Source organism: Colletes gigas, unplaced genomic scaffold (assembly GCF_013123115.1).
Source record: "Colletes gigas isolate AHSC1104 unplaced genomic scaffold, ASM1312311v1 Colletes_gigas_Sc00063, whole genome shotgun sequence".
NCBI lineage: Eukaryota > Metazoa > Arthropoda > Insecta > Hymenoptera > Colletidae > Colletes > Colletes gigas.
This window is the reverse complement of record NW_025106692.1, coordinates 316,088-342,466: the sequence shown is the minus strand read 5'-3', so window position 1 is coordinate 342,466 and position 26,379 is coordinate 316,088. Positions and strand designations below refer to the sequence as shown.

Genomic DNA, 26,379 nt, shown 5'->3' with positions numbered 1-26,379 from the left:
TACAAAGGAAAATAGTCGGATTTATTTTCACTGTAACTCTTCAAGAATTTGTAACATGTATTTTTGGAATTTTTTTTTGATGAATAATCATAATTTGATATGTAAACCTGAAAAGCGTAATTATCTAAATCTTACTTTGCTTTTTCATTTTACGAAGTTCGTGCAGTGCATAGAAAATTACTTAATGAACATTATATTTTATGCAAACATAAATACTACAAACCTAACCCAGACTATGGTATAGATTGTAAATTTGGTGTTCATTAATCTTTAGAACAAGCTTGATATGGTATAAAAAAAAAGAAAGCATCAATTTTCAGTGATAGTATTGTATATCGTCGATGTTTCGATTAACTTATAATTCAAAAGAATTATGTATACATATAAGATGTAAAACGTAAAGAATGTAAATATAATAATCTGTGAAAAAAATTGTTAAAAAATACAGAAAGAACATTAGTATTGTAAAATAGGAAAGTATATACAAAAAAAGTAAGTAGGAAAGTTATCAAAATGTAAAGAAAAACAAATGTCATTTATACCCACATTCGGGGCGCTTATGGCGGTCCTTGACGCCATCTTTTTAACGAATATCAAATTTTCTAAACCAATGACACTTGTTTCAGTTATTAGGAGGTCCAGTATTATATGTACCTTCCAATCGAATTTTTTTGTTACATGTTTTTAAAAAATCTTATTATTTAAATTCTGATTATAAGAAACTAATTAAAGTTACTGATCGAAAACGCTTAAAAGGCAAGTAGAATTAAACGAAACAAAAGTACCGTAGTAGTAATTTATTTGATTAGAACAATTTAGCTATTAATTAAAACTGCTATGACGAAGAACACACTACTAACATATTTAATAATTATTATTGACAGGAGTAGGCTGTTGTCGCATATGATCCAGAGTGGTAATACCTTCCGGAAAATTTCTTTTCGAAGACATGAAGAATTCACAGGGAAGTTGTTCTAATATCTGTGAAAATGCAAAATTTTTTAATTTAGATACACGATGGTAATGAAGAAATATAATAAAATAGATAATTGCAATATCGATTCGTCTGCTAAAATGTATTTAAGCTTTGCGGTCCCTCGACGAGAAAAATATGTATAATTCACGAGTTTCGCAACTTAAAATTATCAATTTACGAGACACAGAACGTTATACGTATCGTTACTTACTTGGCTGTTAAGGTTTCCTTGAAGCAGTAATCTCAGCTTCTGTAGCTCACAGTTAACAAGGACATTGTCTAATTGACCTGCATTCTTACTGGCAGGATTTGCCACTTCTTCCAGCATGGACGACGATCTCTTTCCGTTTGTCCAACCGTGACTATATTGGAACGTCTGACAGACAACCATTGTCATCGTTAACGACAAAACGAAGAAAGCCAGTACGCGTGTGGTAGCCATCTTGAAAAGACAAAAAAATGTACACGTTATCGTTAAAGAAATATTTACCAAAAAAGGAAGCATGGCAAACGAATTCAATTTGTTCTTAAATTCAAAATTAACCGTAAACACCGGGTAATTTAAAGTTATTTAAGGATAAATTTAATAACAATAATGTTGCCGAATTACGATGATAAAAGGCACAAACACATCAACTAACCAATGTATTACATTTGAAAAGTCGTCGAAAGCGAAAATAAATTTTTACTGTATTATACTATACCTCAAAATATAAACTTAAAAATCAAAATTTTATTATACTAAAGGTCACCAGGTTAAATCCAAATACCTTAGGACTTAACGACACAATTGCTTGGTTTGTTTATTCGAAACCATTTTAATTTGAATCATGGCAACAAATATTTCGTGTTCCAAGTACTGTTATGAGGTAACTCGATACGAAAGCATATCTGTGGAAGTATTCCACGACAGCTGATTTGAATTTGTGCCTCTTTCGTGCGTTATTTTCCAGCGGTCAAAACGCGAAAAAGGTAGTTTTTGTAGGGTTGTTATTTTCTTTGAGTACCAAATTTTTACTTTAATATGCACTAATATTTTTACCAAAAATATTTTTTCCTTATTGAAATTTAACTTTGGACGCTAAAAAATCTGACCATTCTTTATTCTTGTATTAAAGTTACGTATAATAATATGTACACGGTTTTATTATTGCTTACACCAAGCAATTTTCTAACTTTAAGAAGTTTCACAAAATTAAATCATGTTTATACAATATTTAGATAACTAAGAGTTTAATAACATTATCCATCATCATAATAAGTAGATTTTGTAGAGTTATTTTTATTAGTTGTATGTCTGGTGAGTGAATGTAATGTGAAGTAGGCTTAATGTTGGCAGCACTGGCACGCGAGGGGATCTACGCGTCAGTTCCATTGCCTTATGAGAGTTGTGTACAGCAAAAAATTTATGTTACTTATATATTAAATATATAATTCATTATTATCCAAAATAACAACATTGGATTACACGTAATTGACCTCATTCCTTCCACAGTTTTAACTTACGATGCGCACTGATCGTGAACGTGAAACAATGACTGTTCTTGCGTCACGGCTGACTTGTCGGATCAACGATCCGTTCGAAGTTGTACAATTTAAGAACGGTTATAGCCCCAACTGTTTAATGTGTCAGCCACCTGTTTTAAAATTCAAGCTACACGTATACTCGAACAATACGTACTGCAAATAATCGTAAACTTCCCTTCGATATTTCCAAGAAACCATGTTGTTTCAACTAAGCAGCTTTTTGTTTTCGTTTATTTGATTTGGAGACACGAATATACTATAATACATATATCATGCAAGTATATTCGTTAATAAAATACGTACGAAGTGTGTTTATAACTAATTTATATTACAGAAACATTCGACAAATTAACAATTACAACGTTAGTATTAATTTGGATAATAAAGGTTCCACTGTGTTACCAAGATGGCTATAGAATTTAACTTTTTATTTTTATTAATGTAAAATATGTGCACTATGATACGTAATGTAAAAAAGTATATCGATAAATAAAAATCGATACGAAGTCGAAGCACTGGTATTCGAATTTAACTTCGAGCCTAAACCCAAACGACGAGAAATTTCGAAATTTCATGCTGTTGATAGAATATACAAGGAAATGTTCAAATCTCGAGTAATCTTGTAGAACAATTTAGAATCGAACGTGATATCCGCGGTGATGCAATAACAGATTAAACGAAACAATACACTCTTGCGCAATTCACCACCGCAATTTTCGCTTCGTTCAAATGAAATCGTCGGTGGAACGTCGTAAAGCGAAATGTCCGATCCTATGTGTACAGTAAATCGAATTCGATGATAATTTAATTACGAAGCACAGTTAGATTTCCTCTTCAAACTTTACCTATCGATAGAATTCGTTCTCTTAACGGCACATCTGCATTTTTCAGTTTCAAACATTAACCTTGTTATACATATTGCAATTCTTTAAAGCTTTTTCCCTACACTTGAAAGAAATATAATTAACGATACGTAATCGGAAAGCAGTAAATTCGCAAACGCAAGAGAGTTGCGTTTTTAGTGCAATATTTTCTATAAACTTTATTTTAAATGATAAATAAAAACAAAAAATAACTATTCAAGATTCAAACGAATAAGTCAAATAATAATGAAAAGAAATATTTTTATATACGTTTCCAAATTGGATCTTCACCCAGAATTTATTTTGCAATTCTCGTATCTACATTTTAACGGTTTGGGACGAACAAAATGGAATCAAAAGTCTAAAGAAACACTAATTATCATTGAAAAATTGAAAGCATTAAATTATATTATTTATTTATATTCTAAAATATTATTCAACGAAAGTATAATATAATAGGATTAAATTAATTTGTTGAGAAATAGACGCGAATAAGAAATGAACAACGAATAACGAATAATTTAAATAATCAGTATCTAAATATACGAATAATTACTTTTATTCGAATAAAGTTTTTTCCATGAACAATAGAATTTTGCAGAAATCCATTCAACATTAATTTCTGTAGTTTTCAATTAATCGAGGACGCTCGTTACTGACGAAGACACAGACAACGGGCTAAGAACTGTTTCAAAATCCTCAAGAATTATGGTACGCTTAAGGGGTAAGACCACTGTAAAAACCTGAAATAAAGCGTTTTTTTTTGGATGAATGGAAAAGTAAGAGGATAATATTATAATATTCAAGATTGTTATTAACCATGTCGTTAAGTGTTAAAAAAAAGAATTTGAGGCGCTCTGCAGCACGCAGTGTAACTCATGCTTTATATCTGGTAAAAAACAAAAAATGTTCTCTTAATTTACATGAGTATAGCTAGTGACATACGTAGAGGATCTTCGATAAGTTAATTTTAACATTATTTATTGACAAATGATTGCCCCATTTTTTGTACAAAATTAAACTTTCTACTTCAAATACTCGCCAATCACACAAAAACTAATCTTTCAAAAATCCCTTAGATATTTCTCTAGCTATACTCATGTAGAATAAGAGAACATTTTTTGTTTTTTTCCAGATACGCGTCAGTTATACTGTGTACCGCAGAGAGCCTCAAATTCAAAACACGCCTCGCGAGAATGGCTTCAGCGTCGTCATTTTGCACTATTTTTGAATAAATAGTTTTTTTTTAATGTTAATAACAATCTTGAATATTATTATCCTGTTACTTTTCCATCCATCGAAAAAAAAAACGTAAAAGAACGCTTTATTTCAGATTTTTACAGTGGTCTTACCCCTTAATTCCGTCCACTCCACAAATTAACTCGCAGATTCTCCGATTACCAGACCACGTGAAGAAAAGAAAGAAAAAGGAAGGAAAGCCGCGATTCCGATGTTTCAGGAACGTTAAGACGCATTTACTTAACATTCACGCTTTCGATTCGAGACCGGCTACTTTACGATTAATGGCCGGTTCGATCATCCGTTTACGGACGCTCCAGAATCGCGACTCGAGAAAAGAAGAAGAAGAAAAAGAACCCAGTCGTTTATCTGCGTGCATTGACAAGCGCGTACGTACACCGTCACGTGAGGATTTTTCGAAAAATTTCAGAGTACCTTCGTACGTTTCCACGTGCTAATTTTAAAGGAACCATTAACGCTACGCGCGTCCCCGGTCATTAAGATAAGAGTAAGTGCTACTAAGTGTCCCGTGGATAAGAAACGTGACCAGCATCTCTGTCGCATAGAGACGAGCCATTTCTGAGTGTCGTTAAAAAAGGCGCGAAACGTGCCCGCGTCTTGGCATTGTTCGACCTTTAGCCAATAATGGCGGCGCATGCGATCCTTTTGCCACTGAAATCACGCCGTCCGCGTCGACACGGTCGATTTATGCGAATCTGGCTTACCCGTTCATTCGTGCAGATTATTGAAACCGTACGACCAAGTACTTTTTATAGCGCGCTAAAGACCAGAATATACGTAGCAGAATCTCGATTATTGCACGAGAGACTCGTTCGTTGTATGGCGTCGACAATTGGAGGGGATTACCGCTAAGCAACAAGTTAAACTGGAGACGTTAGGCATGGACCATAAATAGTGGGGATACGCTATTTCTCGTTGGATTGGTTGCCTTGATTATTGCAGGAATTTTCAACCTCTGTTCCCTGCAATTATCGAGGCTCTACTGTACAATGAGTAACTTTAATATTCGGACACTTCGCAATTCTCACTTTATCGTTTTAGTTTTTAGCCGTTTACGGTCGTCTTACGAAAAAGGTTTTCGACAAAAATTTAGTAGTGTCGAACGAAAACAATTTGTTTTACAATGTGGGGACCGTCGAAACAAATTCGAAACGCGTATTGCACAATATGTATGAAAGTGTAGCCATAAGTGATTACGCATTTGCAATTTTAAAACAGCATGACCAAGTTGTGTATACCGTGTATCACAATTTTTACGGCTAAAATATTTATTACTTTTTCGTTCCAGACTAGTTAAAAATCACTGTTTCCAACATTAACTTATTCCAAGAGTCGAGTACAGGTAACCCTCCTATAACACGGTAGATAGATTCCTAGAAAATGTCCTGTTGTGTGAAACCGTGTTATATGAGACCCAAAGCCAGTATAAAAAGGAGAGTTACGTTCCGAAAACTTATTAAAAGCAAATATTTTTTTTTAATTCTACATAAGCAACTTAATTTTTATGAAGAATATAAATGTATGTATAACACAAAACAAAATAAAACAAAAGACAAAAAATATTATTTTAATTTAACGCAACCTTAATTTAATAAATTATAATTTGTTTATATCTTTTAATGTAAAACCACTATAGTTCATTATTCCTCCGCATCATTATTTTAAGGTAAGCAAAAATCATGTTATCCAGTGCTGTAGGACTACAGTGTTGTGTACAGTGTTAAAGCGAAACTGTATTATAAGATGCGGTGTTGTAGGAGGGTTCTCACAATTTATGAATCGTGTTATAGCGAAACCGTGTTGTAGGAGGGCTATCTGTACTGAGTATACGTATGTGACATTTGTGGGGTCCATCGCCTCCAGTGCTCGCCACTAGAGGGCTACGCTCTTGTCTCTCTCGCAAGCGCTCGACCAACCTTCTGTTTCTATATCGCTAGATTTACGGGCATTGATCGTATGTATTGATACCTTTCATGTTGACGATTACCTTACAATACGATTTTTCTTTTAATTAGAATATGTATTCATGCCATTGCATCAATCAAATTCAACATAAGTTGTTAAAAAATAATATTTACGCGTTCTGCAATTTTAAATATGGAATCAGACATCCGTCAAATTGACGGCTTCCGTAAATCTAGTGATATGTACGCTTTTTAATCAGCTATTCAATATCGCGAAGTCTAAGGTAGGATCTGCTAGAATGCCGTACTCCTTTCCTTTTCCATTTCTCATCAACAGGACCCCCACACATTTTTTAAAAATTCACTAAACGTGATAGACATATATTTAAGCCAAGATTAATTTTATATTTGATATTTAAACAAATTATTCAAAATTGTAAATATTAAACTAGGAAACTTGAGCATATTTGTCTTATGTTAATTATATCAGAGGCCTTTCGTTGAAATAAAATTTGCATTATAAAAATTGAGATCCATTCTATGTAGTTATTTTTTACTGATTGGAGTTTGTAGCGCTGGAACAGGGATATGAGGGGGAATACCGGAGTAGAGCTCCCGTGAAGTATGTAATGGCGTTGTGCGGGAACACGTGTAGGTAAAAATACCTATGTACGTTCATTGTTAAAATAGAAATAAATGTGTTGAAATAATAATGAGTTGTTTAGAATTGTTTAGAATGAACCAAACACAATCCCAACACATTCAACACAGAATAGTCGTAACACTAACCGGAGATTGAAACAAAGATTTGCTTGTTCGAATGTCCACGCCGAATTGTGCCGATCGTTTTGAAAATAAATTTTTTGTTAACGGATTAAAAAAACCGACGCGACCAATGGAATCCCACGCGAACAAGTCATTACACAACCAAAGACATCGATCGTTTAAAACTGCAATCCGTGCAAACGTAGTAAAAAAAGATTTCACCGGCAAAAAATTAATTTTTCTTAATTCTATTGGATACGAGGTAAAATTAATTTTATTAATTCTATTATATACGAGAGGATGCATATTGAAATTTTATTTTTGAAAAGGGCTACTGATCATATACATTTACAAACAGTACATCGACTCGTCATAGAACAAGTTAAAAGAACGATGTTTAATATATATCTATACGTCAATATAAATGTTCGTTTACCTTAAAATTGACCAAAGACAACGCAGAGATTGGCAGTATCGTGGTGAGTTAGGTGAATTTGAGATACTGACGCATTTGACCGTTTGAACCAGCTTTATATAGGAAAATTCTGTCTCACCCTCGATTTACAGGACTTAACAGCCCAGAATTAATAGCCCTTCAATCGATCCATTATATAATCTATAACATATTATCAAAAGTTTAGAGTATCCTTGTACAGTAACTATCAATAAAACCTATAATATTGCACTAATTATTATTAGGCAGTATTGTAATCAATCGCGTCAATTATAGGAAATTGTAAAATAAATATTAATTGAGACGTTCAAAGTTTCTACGAGGCTATTAAATCCTCAGAGTGATGATCTGTTGTACGAGATAAATAACGTTTGTTAAGACAAGAAAATCATAATTGAACTCTACTTGTTGTAGGAAGTGGTTAGGAATGTGAGACAGCCATTTTGTTTGTTGGCCTAGGAAGTCTCGGAATAGATTTGAATTAAAAAATCAAGCGAATAACTTTAGGAAATTTCGTACCAAATGTGCTGTGATGAAATCGAAATGATCTGAAATCAACATGAAATCTTATTCTAACACAAGGGTACCAAAACATTTACTGTGGATCAAAATAACCCAGTCATTGCCCACCATTCCAGAGTTAAACTGTTTGCTTAATGTTACAAAACAAACCTCATAGAACTGTGAATATTTATAAACTGTGGACTATTTATAAAATTGCTTTTGTTAGGTTTCTTTGGTATCCAAAAATATTTTTTTTTTTAAATATATATAAAACATTTTGTAACTTTGTATTATGCCGCGTGATCCACAATTGGGTAATATCAAAAAACGGCGAATAATCAATTTGAAGAGCTTCAGAAAAATTCAATATCAAATTACGAATTTATTATTAATCATAACTTGGACTGCCTTTAAAAAGAATTTTTTAAGTGAAACAACTTTCATCAATGTTAGACTGGATACTACTAATTACATTTCTACAAGAATAAAATTGTATGAAACAATATGCAAAGTTTATAAAGGGTATACAGGGTGTTCCGCCACGCACAGAAAAAATTTTAATGGGAAATTCTAGAGGTCAAAATATTATTAAAAAATTAAATTAAAAAATTTCAAATCATTCTGAAAAAATTATTTTTGGTTGCGAGGCTCAATTACAATCATTTTTGGTGAATACACATACCCCTGAATTCCTACCCAGTTTCGAGAAAAAAATTCGAATAGGTCTTGTCTAAAAAAATTTTTAGACGAAATTAAAAAATTTAAAATCATACTAAAAAAATTATATTTAGTTACAGTGGTCAATTGCAAGCATTTTTAGTAAATAGACATGCCCCGAAATCCTACGCACTTTCCAGAAAAAAATTGTTTATCGAAAATCTAATGTAAGGCCAGAATGTTAGCCCAAAATTTCATGCGAATCTTTAAAATGTCATAACTCTTGAACGGATTGAAGAATTTTAATTTTTCAAAATGCAAACAACGCGTATTTTGGTCAAGAATATGTAGAAATTCCAAAAATATTTGAGAAGTTGATCCTTGACCCTGGAAAATGAGAAAACCCCCATAAAAATGGTCCAATTTTCAAACAGCCATAACTTCTGCAATAGTAAATATATTTCAATGAAACTTTTGTCGGAAGTAGAGCTCATGGGTACCTACAAAAAAGTATTAGACAACTTTTCTGTAAAGCGTCAAACAAAATTACTAAAACTAAAAATCGACAGAGGTAGGTGCCTAAAGTTTTCAGTAAAAAAAAAATTTCGAATCGTTCTGAAAAAATTATTTTCGGTTGCGGGGGTCAATTACAATAATTTTTGGTCATTAGACATACCCTCAAAATCCTCCCCACTTTCGAGAAAAAAATTCGAGATGTGAAATTTATCGACAAAATTAAAAAATTTCAAATCGTTCTGGAAAAATTATTTTCGGTTGTGAGGATCAATTACAATAATTTTTTTGTGAATAGACCTATCCGAAATCTTATCCACTTTCTAGAAAAAAATTCAGCACGGACGGAATTTTAAACTTTAATAACTTTTTAACGAAGCCTCGATCAACAAATTGGTATTCTTGATTTTCGTCTTATTTTGGCATCTAGAATCTCCCATTAAAATTTTTCCCAGGGGTTGCCGGACTCTTTGTATAGTTTTTACAAATGGCACTCGTTTATAATATTTAAATTTGTGTATTTTTCTTTATTTTGTAAAATACACTTAATTATAACAATATTACCCCAAGTTCCCTTACAAATTGAAGACAATATCGTGGAACAATCGGTATAGAAAAGTTTTATTATAAAAATATTGAAAATACAGTATAATTTCTTTATACAGAAAAAATAATCACCTATAAATTCATGATTACGTTCGCATCATGTATACAATTATGATTTACCTTAACAAAAAAATTGATTTTAACGAAATAGTGGATAAAATTAATTAATCAAACATAAGACTAGATTTGTATAGAAATAAATGTCTAAAAACAATCAATAAATGTTTTAAATTTTATTTTAAAAAGAACATAATCATTCAGAATGTTTTTCCGTTACTTTGTAATAATCTAATCTAACAATAAGTATAGAAATAAATATAAGGTTTCTTGTTTAACAATAACGTTTATTTTTTAATTATCGATAAAAGCTTCATGTATAAAACAGATATTCTGTACATTTGTAATATCGTTGAAGATTCACTCAGTCTCCAAAATCTATTATGACGTCCCTTCCAACTGAAAATTATACATCCTAAATACATTCGTGTCAGAAAATAGTCAAAAATTTTACAAGTTACTTATATAAAGAATACGCAGAACTTAAAATATTTTCAGCTTTCAACTGATCACATACTACTAACGTGATCTCGTATTAAGGTAGTTCTTAAATTCTTTATAAGAGCAATTGTAAGTCAAATAAATTTAATATTTATCACACAGTGATATTTCAAGAGCATAATGTCGTAAGACATAATTCGTGTTATCTTCTCATTGTGTATACGCATGCTATGTTCAATCACTCATTATTATGAAAACATGTTTCATATAACAAATGACACAAGTAATTATGTGTCTATCTATTGTGTGACAAGCCAGTGCTAATGTATATCTACAGAGAGTATACGTACTGTTTCCTATGGCAGGATCTAAGGTATCAGAAGTTATCGCATGACTAATATCACTCCACTCTCGCCTAGGAATCTGAATAAGTAATTTTGAATACACGTAATATTAAATAAACTAACATGACGTTATTGGACAGTGCTCGATCAGCTGCATCTTATCAAAATTAGAATAAAAACTAATTCTGTTTACTATATAGAGTTCAAACGTGGTTCCTGTTTAAAAATTTCAATATTATATTTGAACAATATTGAGTTATAAACTGTATCAGAATATTTTCTGCGATGAAAATTTTATTTGTATGCATTAACACAACCGGTATTAAACTTAATCCATTATAATTCTATTAATAGGTTAAAAATCACACTATACGAAGGATTTTAAAATATTGATATGTAAAATTGGCTGTGTATTAATACCACCAGAATTAATTAAATAATTATTATAGTTCATAGTTTTTTATATAAAGCATCGAACATTTGAATACATGTTCCTTCCTTGCTTTAAAAATTTGTTAAAAATATAGTTATTTATTTAATGAAATAAAAATTCCAAAATAACGAAGTAATCGAATAAAAGAAACACTTAAAAATATAATAATCTATAGTTCACCATAGATTGCTAAAAATAAAACTAACAACAAAGTTTACATATAAACTTATGATGCTTTTTGATTCGTAGTTTCTTTCAAATATAAAACATAAACTTTTACTATTTATGATTTGATACGGAGGTGATGAACTGGCGGCCCAAGAGCTAGTTGTGGTTCCTTCCCTTATTTTTCTGTTCCGCGCAAGCGTACAACCGTCCCCACTATGCTTGCTCTGCAAAGTTGGGACGGAGATTCGCTGGGCGAAAGAGGTGAAACTCTTATGGCTCTCAGCAAAATTCGCCACCCCTGATTTAATATACATATTTCAATGATCTTTCTTTCACAATTTCAATTAATGATTCAATTTTTTTACTTTAAAAAGAGAAGTTATTTGTATTTGGTTTCATACAAATTTAAAAATACCTTATCCATTACTCATAGTTTACAACTCAATATTCTGAGACACATGTCCGTGCAAATATGCAATACGTTATATCTTTGGTTAGTGTATATACATGTTTTAATAGCAACGGTGCTCTTTGAAAAATGTGATTAATATTACATCAAGGAAATTAGATTGCAATATAAAATTATTAATCACAATTTCAAAGATCCCTGCCACGTTTGTTTTGCATTCTTATTGCATCTTAAATGCTGCTCTTGCTTGACTTAATCGATCAGATTCGTTATCCTGTTGTTAGCATTGTCCAAAATTTTACATGGCACGTTTTTTCACATAATGCACACTGGGAATCTATCTATAGAATGTTTTCACGCGTCACTTGAGAATGAATCATCCATTGCCAAAGTAGTAGAAGAATTTCTGCTGTCGTCTGAATTCATTGCAATGTATCTTCTTCTTAATATCTCCTGTAAGTCGTTACAGGGGCTGTTCTCACGTTTAACGCGAAGAGGACGACCTCCTGGTGATCTAAGAAAATTCATATTAAACCATACTGTAACTTATATCGATCAATAATGTACAATTATAGTTACAGAATTGGACGTTATATTAATAATTTTCAAAAAAATCTTTATCTAGATATTTATCTAGATAAAACATTTTTATCCAAATAAGGTATCCAAATAGTCGATATTAGCCACAGAATTTATCGGTGACGAATAAAATTTTATCTAGATACACAACTGCATAACCTTTAATCAAATAAAGGACCAATAATAAAAACATTACCCATTAATTTCTTATCTACTATTCCTTATTCATTATTCGAATAACCTTTCTTTTAAATGACGATGAATGAATAAGTAATTATTCATTATGGAAATGAGAAAACAATTCTTTATCTTAGCATACGTTTATAGTATATACGTCTGTGAAATATTAAATATAGTATGTATATGCTGTGTATAATTTTTACATTTTACTTATTTTATATTCATATGGAATATGTATTTTGTATGGCACTAGCCTTAGTTTTGTGTACTATATGTCGTATTTGTATTGATTTATATTTATTAGTGTACAAACCACAAATTTCACACAAAAGTCACATACAGTCCACAGATACTACATATAATACTACACAGACATTATACATCTACAGACAACAAACACTCGCATGCATGCGCAAAGAATTGTTTTCTTATTTGCATAACAAATAAATTCAGCCATCTTTACTATTAAAAGAAAAGGTTACGCGAATACTTATTAACAAGTAACAAATAACGAATAACGTTTTATTCGTGCAACACGAATAACAATGTACCAGAATAAAGCGTCATTCGGTATTCCTTCATCTAGATAAAAATATGCCCAACCCTATGTGGTAATTAGAATAATCAATATTACTTAGTAATTGGTTTCAGTTGAATGTTTGCAATATCCTTAAGTACATTGCCCATAGATGCCTGAGAATTTAATGGAGGCTTTCTGCGTTCCTCGACTTTATGATCTTGCAAACTTGCTCTTCTCGCAATATGTGGAGTTGTAGGCGGTGGTAATGGAGGCGGCGGCGGTGGCGGCGGTTCCGTCACATCTTCAGTACTAGTTCCATTCACTAAAGATGCAGTGGATGTATCTAAAAGATTTTTTAATTGAAATATATTTAAAATGCGCTTATAGTAGAGTAAACAATAAAATAAAAATTCTTTCCTATATATACATACATCTAGATTGTTTCTTGTTTTTAACTATTGCTGAAATTTGTTCCTTGAGCTCTTGAAGTTCTTGTTCCAAAGCGAGCAATCTAACTTCAGATCCAAAACTGATAGGTTCCAATAAATCTGGCCTAACGTTAGAAAACCTGGTATAAACAAATATTATTAAGTTAATAAATTGTTAAATCGGCGAAACAAAATAAAATATAATAAAACTATATATACAAACTTTGCCTGTCCATATCCATTCGTGTCTTTATAATCGCTACTAGTTTCTTCGTTAATCATGGAACTTGTCATTGAATGCAAAGGTGTAACACTGACATATATTTTTGGTGGAGGTTTCAAAGGTAACAACGAACCAATTCTACGAACAATGCTCCTTCTTTTTCCATAGTATTTTAGTGGTTCACCCATCTAAACTAGAAATCAAAAGTGCCTTTTACCAGTATCATATTAGATATTAAGAAAAATTAAAAACGAATAAAAAAGATATGTGATCTAAATTTCTAAAAGTCACTGATCTATAATAAAAATACGATTACGCAAACATGACAGAATTACAAATTCGTATTGGTAAATCGGTTGCGTGGTTAGTAACACATGGTTGTTATACACGTTACCTACTTTAAATTGTGAAAATTAGGTACAATACCTTACCTTTGATATTGTTGATTGTTTCTCGAAAAATCTTGAATTTGATTACTAGACTGTCGAGTTGTGTTACAAATGTGTCGTGTATCTGATTGAGCACATCAGGGCCGTCCAAAATTCGAAATTAAAATAGCTCCCTTACCATTGACGCAAAGCCAACAACCAACATCTGACGACAGGTTGTCGTAACTTGAACACGCAAACTCCAATGAAAAGCGGCTTAAAGTAAAACCGTAAAACTATATTTCTTCTTTCAAAATGTTGTAATTAAAACTTGTTTACTCATGCATTATTTTAGTCTAATTTGTATCATAATGTTTTTCATACATAGTACAGCAACTCAAAAGTTAGTAATTTCAGCAGTAATATTACACGATGTTTTGAAAATTTATTTGCTACGATATTACGAACTCTTTCAATTATATAAGAATTTTGTATTTCAACATATTGGATATTATCATTTAGGTGATATTATTAATCAATGCAAAGTGTTTTTACACATACGCTGGACAATTCATCCGCAACTTTGTTTATTTTATAAACAATAGATAAAAATAATAATAAAGAAGTATAAATAAAAAATAGATAATAAATAAAACCCTTGGATAATTTAATGTAACCTTCATAATTTTATTTTATACGCTCAAATGGAGAAAACTCATTATCTCGTAAACAAGAAGTTTTAATAATCTATTTATATAAAATATAATTTAAATTTATTAATAAAAAAAACTTTGACGAAACAAGATTTCTATAGATTTATCAAATATCTATGCTTTGCCTATTATTATTGTAATTAAGTTTGTAGAAACTATTAATAAAAAAATGTAAATTTTAAGAATAGGATAACAGAAAAAAAAAAACGTTTTAATTTAAAAAGTAAGCATTGTTAGTTTGAGACTTTGTGTAATGAGATGTTTCTTTGTAACAGAGATTTTATTTATATTTCTCATTGTGTTCTATTTCTGTACCAAAATTTGTTAACGTATCATACTGGTATCATACATGTCTATTTTTCTTATGTATCTTTACATTATAGACAACAATCAAATCAAGTGATACATACATAAATACACATATATACAAACAATACAATATATATATTGTATATACATAAATATATATATGTATGTGCATATGATTTCTGTCTATACATACAATCTATGCAAAATTGTAACTAGTTTAATTTACAATAAACTTTGCAATGTCCGTTTTGGCATTCAGTATACAAATTTTTACATGATAATTATAGAACACAGACTTATTACCTACTTATTTATATAATATCTACAATTACAGTCAGTCACATGTTACACTGGCTTAACCCAAATACACATGTCGTTCTCAATTGGATTGGTTTATAACATGTATTTTTTGTGCATTTTATATGGCACGTAATATAACTTAATTCTTGTATTGCAAACTTAGAACTGTTTTATACAACGTGTAATATAAACATTTAATACTTAAAAGAAGAAGTATAAGTGGATAGTTTGTAAGAAAACTGAAATATTTTAAATTATTGAACATCACTTAATCTATTATAATTTTGACCGTTATTAACTTTGTTACATACCATATGACATGTATATACATTGCTATTTATACAATTTTATGTACACATAAGGCATATATATTAATACATAAATTCGAAATAAATGTGTATAATTGTTACAGCAATATGGAATTAAAAATATAGTAATATCTTTAAAGTTGATAAGTATAGCTCAAAGCAACAGCAAAAATTTCTATAAAAGAAATCACTTCCTAAAAAATCTATTAAGCTTTACAATTATCTAACAAATTTTTACAATATTATATAATAGGTTTTTTTGTTATTAACAAGATATGACATATGTTTTAAGCGAAACAAGTAATTACATTTGAATAGATAACCAATCTGCCACCATTTTTATCTTAAAAACAAAACACAGATTGTATAGTTATACATAATTTAAAACTATTTTCTAATAAACGTTATCTATATTCTCGATGAGAATATAAGATAATGTTGCACTATAGAAAAACAGCACAATACCCATTATTTGTTGAAGTATTCATTTATACATCATGGCACATGTTTGAAGTACAGAAAAATGAAAAATAAAAATAGAACCGTAATTCCTTTCCTAAGGAGAAAACAATATGTTGTACTGTAGTGTGTACAAGAAATATACTATATTAATTATTAAGTGGTATATATAAAATTTACATCTGTCGAAGCCTTAACAGAATATTCTTTCACAACCTCGTTAGGAGAAATATTTTGCACTCGCTGTCTACATGTGTTGTTCATTTCCTTGTAACTTTGCTACGTTTCTTTTTCAAATAACAAATGAAATTGGATTCTCTTTTGAGCACCAAGTTTAACAGAATTAGCATTATGCTGATATAGTCTGGTCGTTCATAATATTTTTTCTTCATTAAATAACTCATTCTTTTCCTAAAAGATTTCCTGTATATAAAAACATTAAAGCTCACTGCACACACATTTGAGTTTTAGTGCAAAAATATCAAATGTAGTGTGGGTAGGATTGCCAGGATCGTAACATTTAGAAATCTATTTATTTATTTTTTTTTTAATATTTATAATTCATCTTAACATTTGAAAGCTTTTATTATAATTCATCGTCGATATGTTTGCTCTCATGCTTCTGTACATCGACATTCTTACTTTCAACTTCAATTACATATTTTTGACTATCTTGCGATTTACTCTCTTCTACAGAATTAAAATCTGAAGTGGAAGTTTTTATTTCTTGTTTAATGCGAACAGAATGCTTGCTTTTTTCTTTTTCGGACATCCATATTTGATTTTTAAAATCTTTGGACGCTTCTTTATTTCTCATAAGTTCAATATGATATTTTATTCTATTTTTTAATTCATCAACCTCGCTTTGATTCTGAGAAGAAACATTTAAAATAACATTGTTCAAGTTAACGATTTCGTTACTTGCGCTATCTACTGCGTCTCTTGAAATATCAATGGGTTCTTGATATTTTCGAATACTATTTTGTTCCGAATTCCTTACAGCTTTTTCTATTTCTGTTAATATAAAATATTCAAAGTCTTCGAATTTTCCAACTTTAACATCTTCGTTTTTCTTAGGCATTTTAAAAGTGTCTTTAGATTTCATTTCTGTTTTACTACTTTCATTGCTATCCGTCATAAATTCTGCGATTGTAGAATCATGCTCTTTAGTTTTTTTTAGTATATCTAGTTTTTCTAAATTTTTCAAATCTCTTTGCCAGTTATCAAACAGTATATCGTAGTAAGAATTTTTTTCTATTACTGACTTTTCCAAATTTCCTTGTGCTCCGTCGGCTAATATTTCACGGTACTCTTTATGCACGGCTTGATTAACATAGTCTAGTAAAATAAGATGCTCGGTGATACTTTCGTCTTCTATGTCAAAAATATCTGGTAACAATTGTCTGAGAATTTTATAATTACCAGCTTGAGAAATGTTAAGCTCAAAAATTTTAAACAATTGCTCGCTATTTAGACTGTCGGATTTTATTGATTTCAACACCGTCATGACATTTTTCATATTTAAAACCACAACGTCCATCTTTGTAAGTAAATATTGTTTTAGCAGTTTTTGCGTATTGAAATCCATTAATTGGCCCATTTTCATAATGGACGGATTAGGTACAATTTCAGATAGTTCTTCTAAGAACCATAAAACTTTATCTCGTAAAGATATCTTTAGAATATTAGCGTTTCCACCCCGTGACTTTCCTATCCAATTATAATAACTTTCTAATATAAAACTTCTGATTTCTAAACCTGTATTGTGCTTTACATCTGAATATATCTGGTTGACAAACACTTCTTTCAACTGTCGCCATTGTTTTTCTACTAAGGTGTTGCTTTCCAACTTGCTTGTAACACGAGTAGGCAAATACGACGACGTAATTCTTACTTCCCCACCGAGTGGATCTTTGATTATTTCTGCACGTAGATTATGAACAATGACTATGTCTGGTCGATGTTTGACCACGTCCAAATGTGTCCCGCTGCTTGGAGATGTCTGTTATAAAAAAATATCTATCGATTTTTAGTTTCATTTTACAAATTATATGAAATATATAAAAATGCGACTTTAAAAACATTTACATTAACACTTTGACTGCCACGTCATCCATATACAGGGTGTTCGGCCACACCTGGGAACAATTTTAATGGGAGATTCTAGAGGCCAAAATAAGACGAAAATCAAGAATATCAATTTTTCATTTGAAGCTTCGTTAAATCGTTATTAACAATTAAATAAAAAAATTTCAAATCGTTCTGGAAAAATTATTTTCGGTTGCGGGGGTGAATTACAATCATTTTTTATGAATAGATGTACCATCGAAATCCTACCCACTTTCTAGAAAATAATTCGGGAAGGTGTGAAATTTCTCGACGGGAAAAAAAAATTTCAAATCGTTCTAGAAAAATTATGTTCGTTTGCGGGGGTGAATTGCAATCATTTTTGGTGAATAGACAAACCCCTGTAATCCTGCGCATTTTCGAGAAAAAAATTCAGTACGAGCGGAACTTTAAACGTTAATAACTTTTTAACGAAGCCTCCATCAACAAATTGGTATTCTTTATTTTCGACTTATTTTGGCCTCTAGAATCCCCCATTAAAATTTTTCCCAGAGGTGGCCGAACACCCTGTATGGGTCACAGGATTTACCATTATGATACTAGAAAAATTAATTCTTAAGTTAAGACGTTAAGGAAAATAAATTTGAATAGAATTTGTGAGTTTTAACAAGATTACGAAAATATGTACTGAAACAAATTTTAAGTTATGTAGCTTACAATGGTCTAAAATCAAAATTTTATTTGTACAGAATATTATATGGTTTTGATCTGGCAGTGAACGTGTTAATCAACAATCTGAAATAGAATTATTGCATACGTATTTTTAAGTAATTATTAACGAAGTAAAGAAGGAAATAAGAATATAATAAAAAATATAATAAATGTAGTAAATATAAAAATCAACAATTTAATTTCTGTAACAAATATAAAACCTCGAATAACAATTTTTATTACACAATATTAAGAATAACTAAAGAAAATATAAATTATAAATATTAACATGTTCAGTGAGAAGGAGGTATATATTCTTAGGATCGGTATGTTCGTTGACAGAGACACCAGTATACAGTTACTCACAAAAGTATCCATTCTCTTTGCAAGTATAACATATTTTGTTTACTTAATTAATGTTACGTTCATAATTATCTATTACAATTTATATTAGTTTAAAGCTCGATTAATGTACTTCGAATTAGGTCACAGTTTAATTACGAAATTATATGTAGTTTATATGAAAATGTATATCTTTCAAAGAAATAACAAAAAGCTATCAGCCCAGAGTCAATATTTATTTCATAGAAACTTATTTACAATTAATACTTTGTGTGATATCCACATGGATATCAATTGGGCTGGTTTCTTTTGTAAAATTTACATCTATTTTGTTCCATTCTGTTGTCAATACATTTCTTAACATTTTTTTTATTCAAAACATATTAATTCCACCCATAAATGCTCGATGGAGTTGACATTGGGCGATTCAAGTGGTGTATTTAAGGATTTTGGTACATTGTAAAGGATCCATTCTTTTATAACTTGTGCACAATGTTTTGGGTCATTATCTTGTTGAAAGATAAAACTAAAAAAGTTCTGGTAGCTCCAAAAGCTACCATGTACCCCAAAACCATTATGGAACCACCACTGTATTTGACTATTTGTAATAAGTTTTCTTTATTCATTTCAAGTCTTGCTTGCCTCCAAACCCTTTTTTTTACCAAATGAATTAAAAATCTAAAATTTACATTTGACACTAAAAATAACTTGATTCCAAGAGTCTTCTGGGAATTCTACACTTTTTTTTTTCCTTTTGTTCTTTTCAGAAACCCATGATTTTTTCTGGCAATATGACTATGGTGATTTTCATCATATTTCTTATAATGCGTGTATACTACCAAACTTCGTTCAACTGACTTAACATACGTTATGTAAATCAAGGAAACATAAAAAAAAGAAACAAAATTAAACGAAAACAATGACACTCTTCTCTTCACATTCTCTGGTGGACGGATATTTTCATACGTATATTTTTGTCACATACGCAAGTAACAATATTTTGTTCATGAAATATACATAATGTTTCAATTTAATAAATTATAATGTAAAGTATGTATATTAATCAAGGATTATACCAATATAGTTTACAATGGATAATTATGAATATAACGTTAATTTTAAATGAGCAAAATATGTTATACTCATAAGGTGATCGGATACTTTTGTGAATAATTGTATATCTCCGACGGTACTGCGCTACTCTTCTTTTGCGTCCGTTACTATCGAAAATCTCATTTTTAAATCCACACTGAACGTACTAAATAAGAAAATATCTTCTCAAATAATAATGTGCAGAATTCTTTAACTAATTTGCAAATGACATTCAATATTGTCATCTTGTATCTATAATCGTGAATTATATATCGTACTCGTGTCGCTTTATATAAATCAAAATCCATAGGAGAACATATTCTATGAAAATTATTACCAAACACCAAGGAATACAGACCTGTGGTGTCATTTGTTGTGTGGGTGCTTTTAATTGAACGTCGTCTTTTGGAAAGAAACTTCCTGTAAACAAAACAAAACAGGTATAGTTCGGCATAACTTGAAAATAGAAAAACAAAAACTCTGTTTTCTCTTTTCGTGTACGGTTGACAAAAATATTTGTAATAAGTTTTATTGAACTTGATGTAACAAAACATCATTTTGTATGTGTAATTCAATCGCAAAGCATAATAATGAAAGTAAAAACCGTTCGTAAATATTTTATATTAGGAATTTTAATATATGAAAATGAATAATATTAAAATTAACATGAAAATTAATGGTATAAAAAAATGATTATTACTTTGTATAACAAGTTACTTATTTATAACTTATATTTGTATGAAATACAATAATCTCTTACCAAGAGTAACTGTGAGATCGCCATTTGCAGCAGCAATAGATTTTAGTAATTCAGAAGCCTCGATGCTAAATAAAAACACAACTGGAATAATTACATCATCCACTTCTTTTCCGTCCCCTGACATTGCAAACATACGTGAAGTTGCGGCACTAGAACCATCAACATTATCCAATACTATTCCAGCAACGGCGCCAGCCTGTTGAATTCGCCTTGTCTGTAATTATAACAAGGGCATAAAAATCATCCTAATGTTGAGAATATGAATAGAAGATATTTACCTTTTCTATAAACATACAACTGCCACGTTCCATTATTGCTATTTTGCCTGCGATTTCCTCAGCATTAAGAAGATCGGTACAAGCAGCAGACGGATATGTAAAAATAACTTTTTCGGTTATTTTATTTGATCCTTGTAATTTCAATCCAAAATGTGCTGGCCCAGCTAATAATGTAACTTTTTGAGGTGGAGTTGTATTTGGTTTTACAAATGTGACTGCTTGTGGTTTAGTTTCAGCTTGTTGGGACTCCATTATATTTATTTCCACTGTTTCTTGCATGAATAGTGAACCTTCTTCCGAATCTTGTGGTGTTTTTGCCTGTGAAATTAAATTAGATATGCTTTTATTTTGTAAATAAATAAAAATATTGTACATAATATATTTACGTGTATATTAATATCTAGTAAAGAAATTTTTATTTTACTTTAGAAAATGTGTACGAAAATTGAACACGTCCATCTGCCAAAGTTAAAGTTGTTATTCCCATATCACTCAACAACTTTAAATGTTCCAAATTATTTGCCTACAATGATGGAAAATAGTTTTTAATACTTGTTTAAATAATACTTACAAGCGACTGATTCAAATGCTATTTATTATTTTCTTACCTGAAATTGTGCAGCGCTTAATCTCCTTTTTATTGCCCGTCTTGGACATACATCTTCAACCATGTTTCTCAAAGGTTGTCGCACCGACGCAGGAAACAGATGTAGGCTGTTGGGGCAAGTGCGATCCATTTCGTCCACGTGTACGACATCGCGCTCAAAATCTTGCTTGATTTCATAAAATATAAATATTGCGAAACTGTAGTATATAATAAAACTTCAGTAGTCTAACAAAGATTGTATTTCACGATTTGACTATTAACTATAATGTATTTATTGATTTAATAATTTATATATTTACCGAAGAAACGTTAGTCCTTATAGAAGCAAGTGTCAACGGTAATAAATGTCCTTCGGTTGTAAAAATAAATTCATCCAAATCTAAAATTAATTCATCTGGCTCCGTGAATAACAGAAATAAATATTTGAAAGTTTCCGATAATACAAAGCTATCCATTGTGTCATCGTGTTTATTAGTTCTGACATCTGATACAGCTGCGTAACCACACGGTACTCTGGCATAAGTTTGCAGACTCTTGAGTACCTTACGCCCAACTCCCAAATAATAATGATCACCTGTAGCACGATACAGGAAATATGTTGACTCAAGAAATTCTGGCCTTAATGGGTGGTGTCCCCAATGTACCTAATAACATAAATTGAAAAACATTTTCAATATTAAATAAAAGTTGTATTTATTAATTAAGGAAATAATCAACCTGAAAATCAGTAGTAAATGCTTCTGGTATAAAATTATGTCTTTGCATAACTTGATACAGCATTTCATGCGTTTCAACAGCAGGTTTAATATCGCCTTTTAATACCTAAAACATAAAATGAAAATTAAAGAAATACAATAATATTGATAAAAAGGCAGTATTCAAATACAAAATAATAGCCGAAACTTACTTGTAGACCCGGCCAAAAAGCCAATAAAGCATCCATGAAATTTTTGGAGTTTGTATTTGGTCTGTGCATATGTACATCTAACAACATCGGTCCTTGGCTAACATATTTCATTACAGCTTGATAATGTTTATTAAACCGGCCAAGATACTTTTCATCGTCTACATAAAATTAAAAATTAAATTATATTATCATAAATTTTCGTTATAAAATCATGAAAATACAAATTACCAAATAATAATTACCTAATAAAATATATGCCTTAAGGCAATATTCATAGTAGGAGTCTATACCTGCTCCAACTCCAGAATCTCTTCGTACCCAATCCCCAGAATGTACGTTTAATACAGAACCCATTAAATCGGTACCACGATGACGCATTTTCCATAAAACATCCATTGCTTTTTGTGCTTTTTCCTATCTCATGCAATATCATATAATAAAAAGTTTTATGTATAAACACAAAATATAAAAGAAATTGTACCTCGAAAATTGATTCTCCAGTTAATCTCGACAATGCTGCCATTTCTAAAATCATGCTACCCGCACAGGCTGTACATGTTTCTCTTGATACTTCTAGAGATACTCCCTTCATACCATGCTTTAAATTTATCTGTACAAGGTATACCATTCAATATAAAGATTAGTGACTTTTATACTTTACTTATTACGATATGATTAAACAAAATTGTATTACTCTGCCATATGGTATTCCTGTAGTTGTGTTAAATGCAGGTAAAAATCTGTATCCTAAATCTTTGGCTAAATTTAAAAGTTCACCACGATACCATGGCATTATATCAGCTCTTTGTTGTAAATACTCTGCTAATATGTGACCACTCAAAAGACCTCTATTGAACAAATTATTTCAAAAAATTATAATTAATGAAAAAAGAATTAATACAAAAAGGTGAAATAATTCAAATATCTTACCCAAGCATTCTAATATTAGTCTCAAATAAAGAAACAATAACATCTGTGTCGAAACTAACATCTCTGGCAACAAGTTTAACTGCATTTTCAAATTCATCTAAATCTCCCAGTACCTAACAAATTAAATACACATAAATCAATTTAAATTACCTTGTATCAAAATACATAATTTTAGTATATAAAACAAATTATTTTTTAATACACTTACCACAAGTGTGTCTAATGTATCAACCAATGTAAGTGAAAAACTGAAAGTAAATAATACATAAACATGGTTGTAATTTTTTAATGCAACCATATGCAGGGTGATCGGCCACCCCTGGGAAAAATTTTAATGGGAAATTCTAGAGGCCAAAATAAAACGAAAATCAAGAATACCAATTTGTTGATTGAGGCTTCGTTAAAACGTTATTAATGTTTAAAGTTACGCCTGTAGAATGACAATCTGCATACAGCTACGTGCACATAATAGTGGTTCTCATTCAGCATTAGAAACTCTACTTACTAACGTATCTACAGTCTTACAGTTTTGTGAATGAGAACCATTATCATGTGTACGCAGCTGTTCGCAGATTGCCGTTCTACAGGCGGAACTTTAAACGTTAATAACTTTTTAACGAAGCCTCCATCAACAAATTGGGATTCTTGATTTTCGTCTTATTTTGACCTCTAGAATCTCCCATTAAAATTTTTCCCAGGGGTGGCCGAACATCCTGTATAATATTAGGTAATTATATGTATAGTTCAACGGCTTTTTTCAATTTTGCATACTTCGATCTAATTTTTTATTAATACTAACTTAATATTAATTATATCCATTACATATATTTATAATTAGATTTAGGATATGCTACTTCACCACCATAGCAGCCCGCAGCAAATAAAATAGAAACTAAGTTAACTTAAGCTTAATCATAGGATGAACATGCTTCTTGTAAATTTTATCAGTACCTTGTGCAACTAATTTTTATTTCGTCGCCGAGCGGAAGACCGCTTACGACCCAGAGCGAGCGTGACACCGTGCTTGCTGTAGGCAGCCATAGCGGCAAGCGACTTTTAATTTTAAATATACGTAATGGATACATCAGTGATAAAATAAAGATTTAAAAAAAATTACACAGAGATCAAAACACTTAATTCTGCTTATAAATTACCAACCTGAACGTTTTAAATTATTCTGCTTATTTAGTAAAAGTACATTACTTTTTCGAGCTCCCTCGCTTAATTTCTTGTTTTTGTGACAAAATAAAGACTTTAAAAGAAAATATAGACTGAAAGACGTAAAATTGACAAAAACACTTAAACTGCATAATTACCTGATATTGTAATAAACAATAATTTAACTGCATCAAAATATTACTACAAATTTTATTATAGTAAAATTATCATAAAATATTTATCTACTCTGAATAAAATTTACAAAAATAATGTACTTATCGCATTAAATTTATTTTACTTTGAATATATAATAAAATCTTATTCTTACTTTCCCAATGTGGAATCTATATCACCTCTATTTGGTTCTGATCCTCTATATCGCCCTTTGCAACTTAATGGCATTAATTCATCGGCAGGATATGCATTATCCTTGAACATAAAATTGTATTATTTTCAATTTATTATATTAAGCATACTTAACAAACTGTACAGTAAAATATGTCAAATAAGTAATTTGCTTAGCAATTTGTATATAAGTTTCTGAAGTATAAGAATTAATTTAAATAAAATACATGTACAATGCTCAGACTTAAAATTTTTAAAATATTTTTCATCTTCTATGGAAAAGAATATAAAAACGTTAATTCTATTTATTTTACTGATTTTTCAAAATGCAATCTGTATCTTTTGTTTAAAGAAATTTTGAATAATATTATTTAATTTTGCTTTGTTTTTGTACCATCTTTTTTGTACTAAAAATTTATTAAAGGTTTATTAACTTTACCATATAAGCATTATATGCATGATAAAACATATCCCTGGCTTCTTCCCTGCAATTGAAACAATACATGTAATAAATGTGTAATAAAATTAAATTACATATGTAATATGAAACTGTATGGTAATACAAACTTTAATGCTTCTCGTTCTTCCTTGTTCATATATTCCAATGGGTCATCTTTGGATGCAGCTAACAATGCTTGTATGCTGCATCCAAACATAAGTAACCCCCACATAAAACAATCACAAGCCATTTTTTTATACAAGACAATGTGTTCCTTTCGATGTCAAGATCTTATATTTGTAATAGTACACATTGTTTTTCACAGATTGTTGTGATTTATATTCCAAAAAAATCACTATTGCATGACAACCAAATAATATGATGCATTATATATTGTAAATACACCAATCTACGTCGCTTATTTTGCTTATTATCAATCTTTATCTTTCTGTCTTTTGTTGCATCTTTTGAAGAC

At 30.4% G+C, this 26,379-nt stretch overlaps 3 protein-coding genes across 4 annotated transcripts; all 3 read right to left on the bottom strand.

Annotated features, from left to right (window-relative positions):
- Positions 1–864: 864 nt before the first annotated feature.
- On the bottom strand, positions 865–7,794 carry LOC122403611 (pro-corazonin-like). The gene is made up of 3 exons (XM_043407224.1): positions 7,732–7,794; positions 1,188–1,418; positions 865–981 (listed from the first exon to the last, which is right to left on the bottom strand). The coding sequence occupies exons 2-3, from the start codon at positions 1,416–1,418 to the stop codon at positions 865–867; spliced, it is 348 nt and encodes a 115-aa protein (XP_043263159.1). The 5' UTR covers positions 7,732–7,794.
- A 3,035-nt stretch (positions 7,795–10,829) lies between these two features.
- Positions 10,830–14,566, bottom strand: LOC122403596 (mitochondrial fission regulator 2-like). 2 transcript variants are annotated; one of them, XM_043407203.1, is made up of 5 exons: positions 14,243–14,566; positions 13,812–14,004; positions 13,592–13,728; positions 13,275–13,503; positions 10,830–12,395 (listed from the first exon to the last, which is right to left on the bottom strand). In XM_043407203.1, exons 2-5 carry the CDS (start codon positions 13,997–13,999, stop codon positions 12,236–12,238), a joined length of 714 nt encoding a protein of 237 aa, XP_043263138.1. In that variant the 5' UTR covers positions 14,000–14,004; positions 14,243–14,566; the 3' UTR covers positions 10,830–12,235. The 2 variants fall into 2 exon arrangements, with proteins under 2 accessions (XP_043263138.1, XP_043263139.1); XM_043407204.1 differs by having other exon boundaries at positions 13,812–13,999.
- Positions 14,567–16,096: 1,530 nt separating this feature from the next.
- LOC122403598 (ER degradation-enhancing alpha-mannosidase-like protein 3) lies at positions 16,097–26,171 on the bottom strand. Its single transcript, XM_043407206.1, has 17 exons — positions 26,033–26,171; positions 25,905–25,950; positions 25,449–25,549; positions 24,171–24,210; positions 23,963–24,075; positions 23,727–23,880; positions 23,514–23,642; positions 23,275–23,446; positions 23,033–23,190; positions 22,843–22,947; positions 22,425–22,769; positions 22,127–22,291; positions 21,943–22,041; positions 21,519–21,836; positions 21,241–21,454; positions 20,839–20,900; positions 16,097–18,270 (listed from the first exon to the last, which is right to left on the bottom strand). Exons 1-17 carry the CDS (start codon positions 26,152–26,154, stop codon positions 16,855–16,857), a joined length of 3,759 nt encoding a protein of 1,252 aa, XP_043263141.1. The 5' UTR covers positions 26,155–26,171; the 3' UTR covers positions 16,097–16,854.
- Positions 26,172–26,379: the final 208 nt, after the last annotated feature.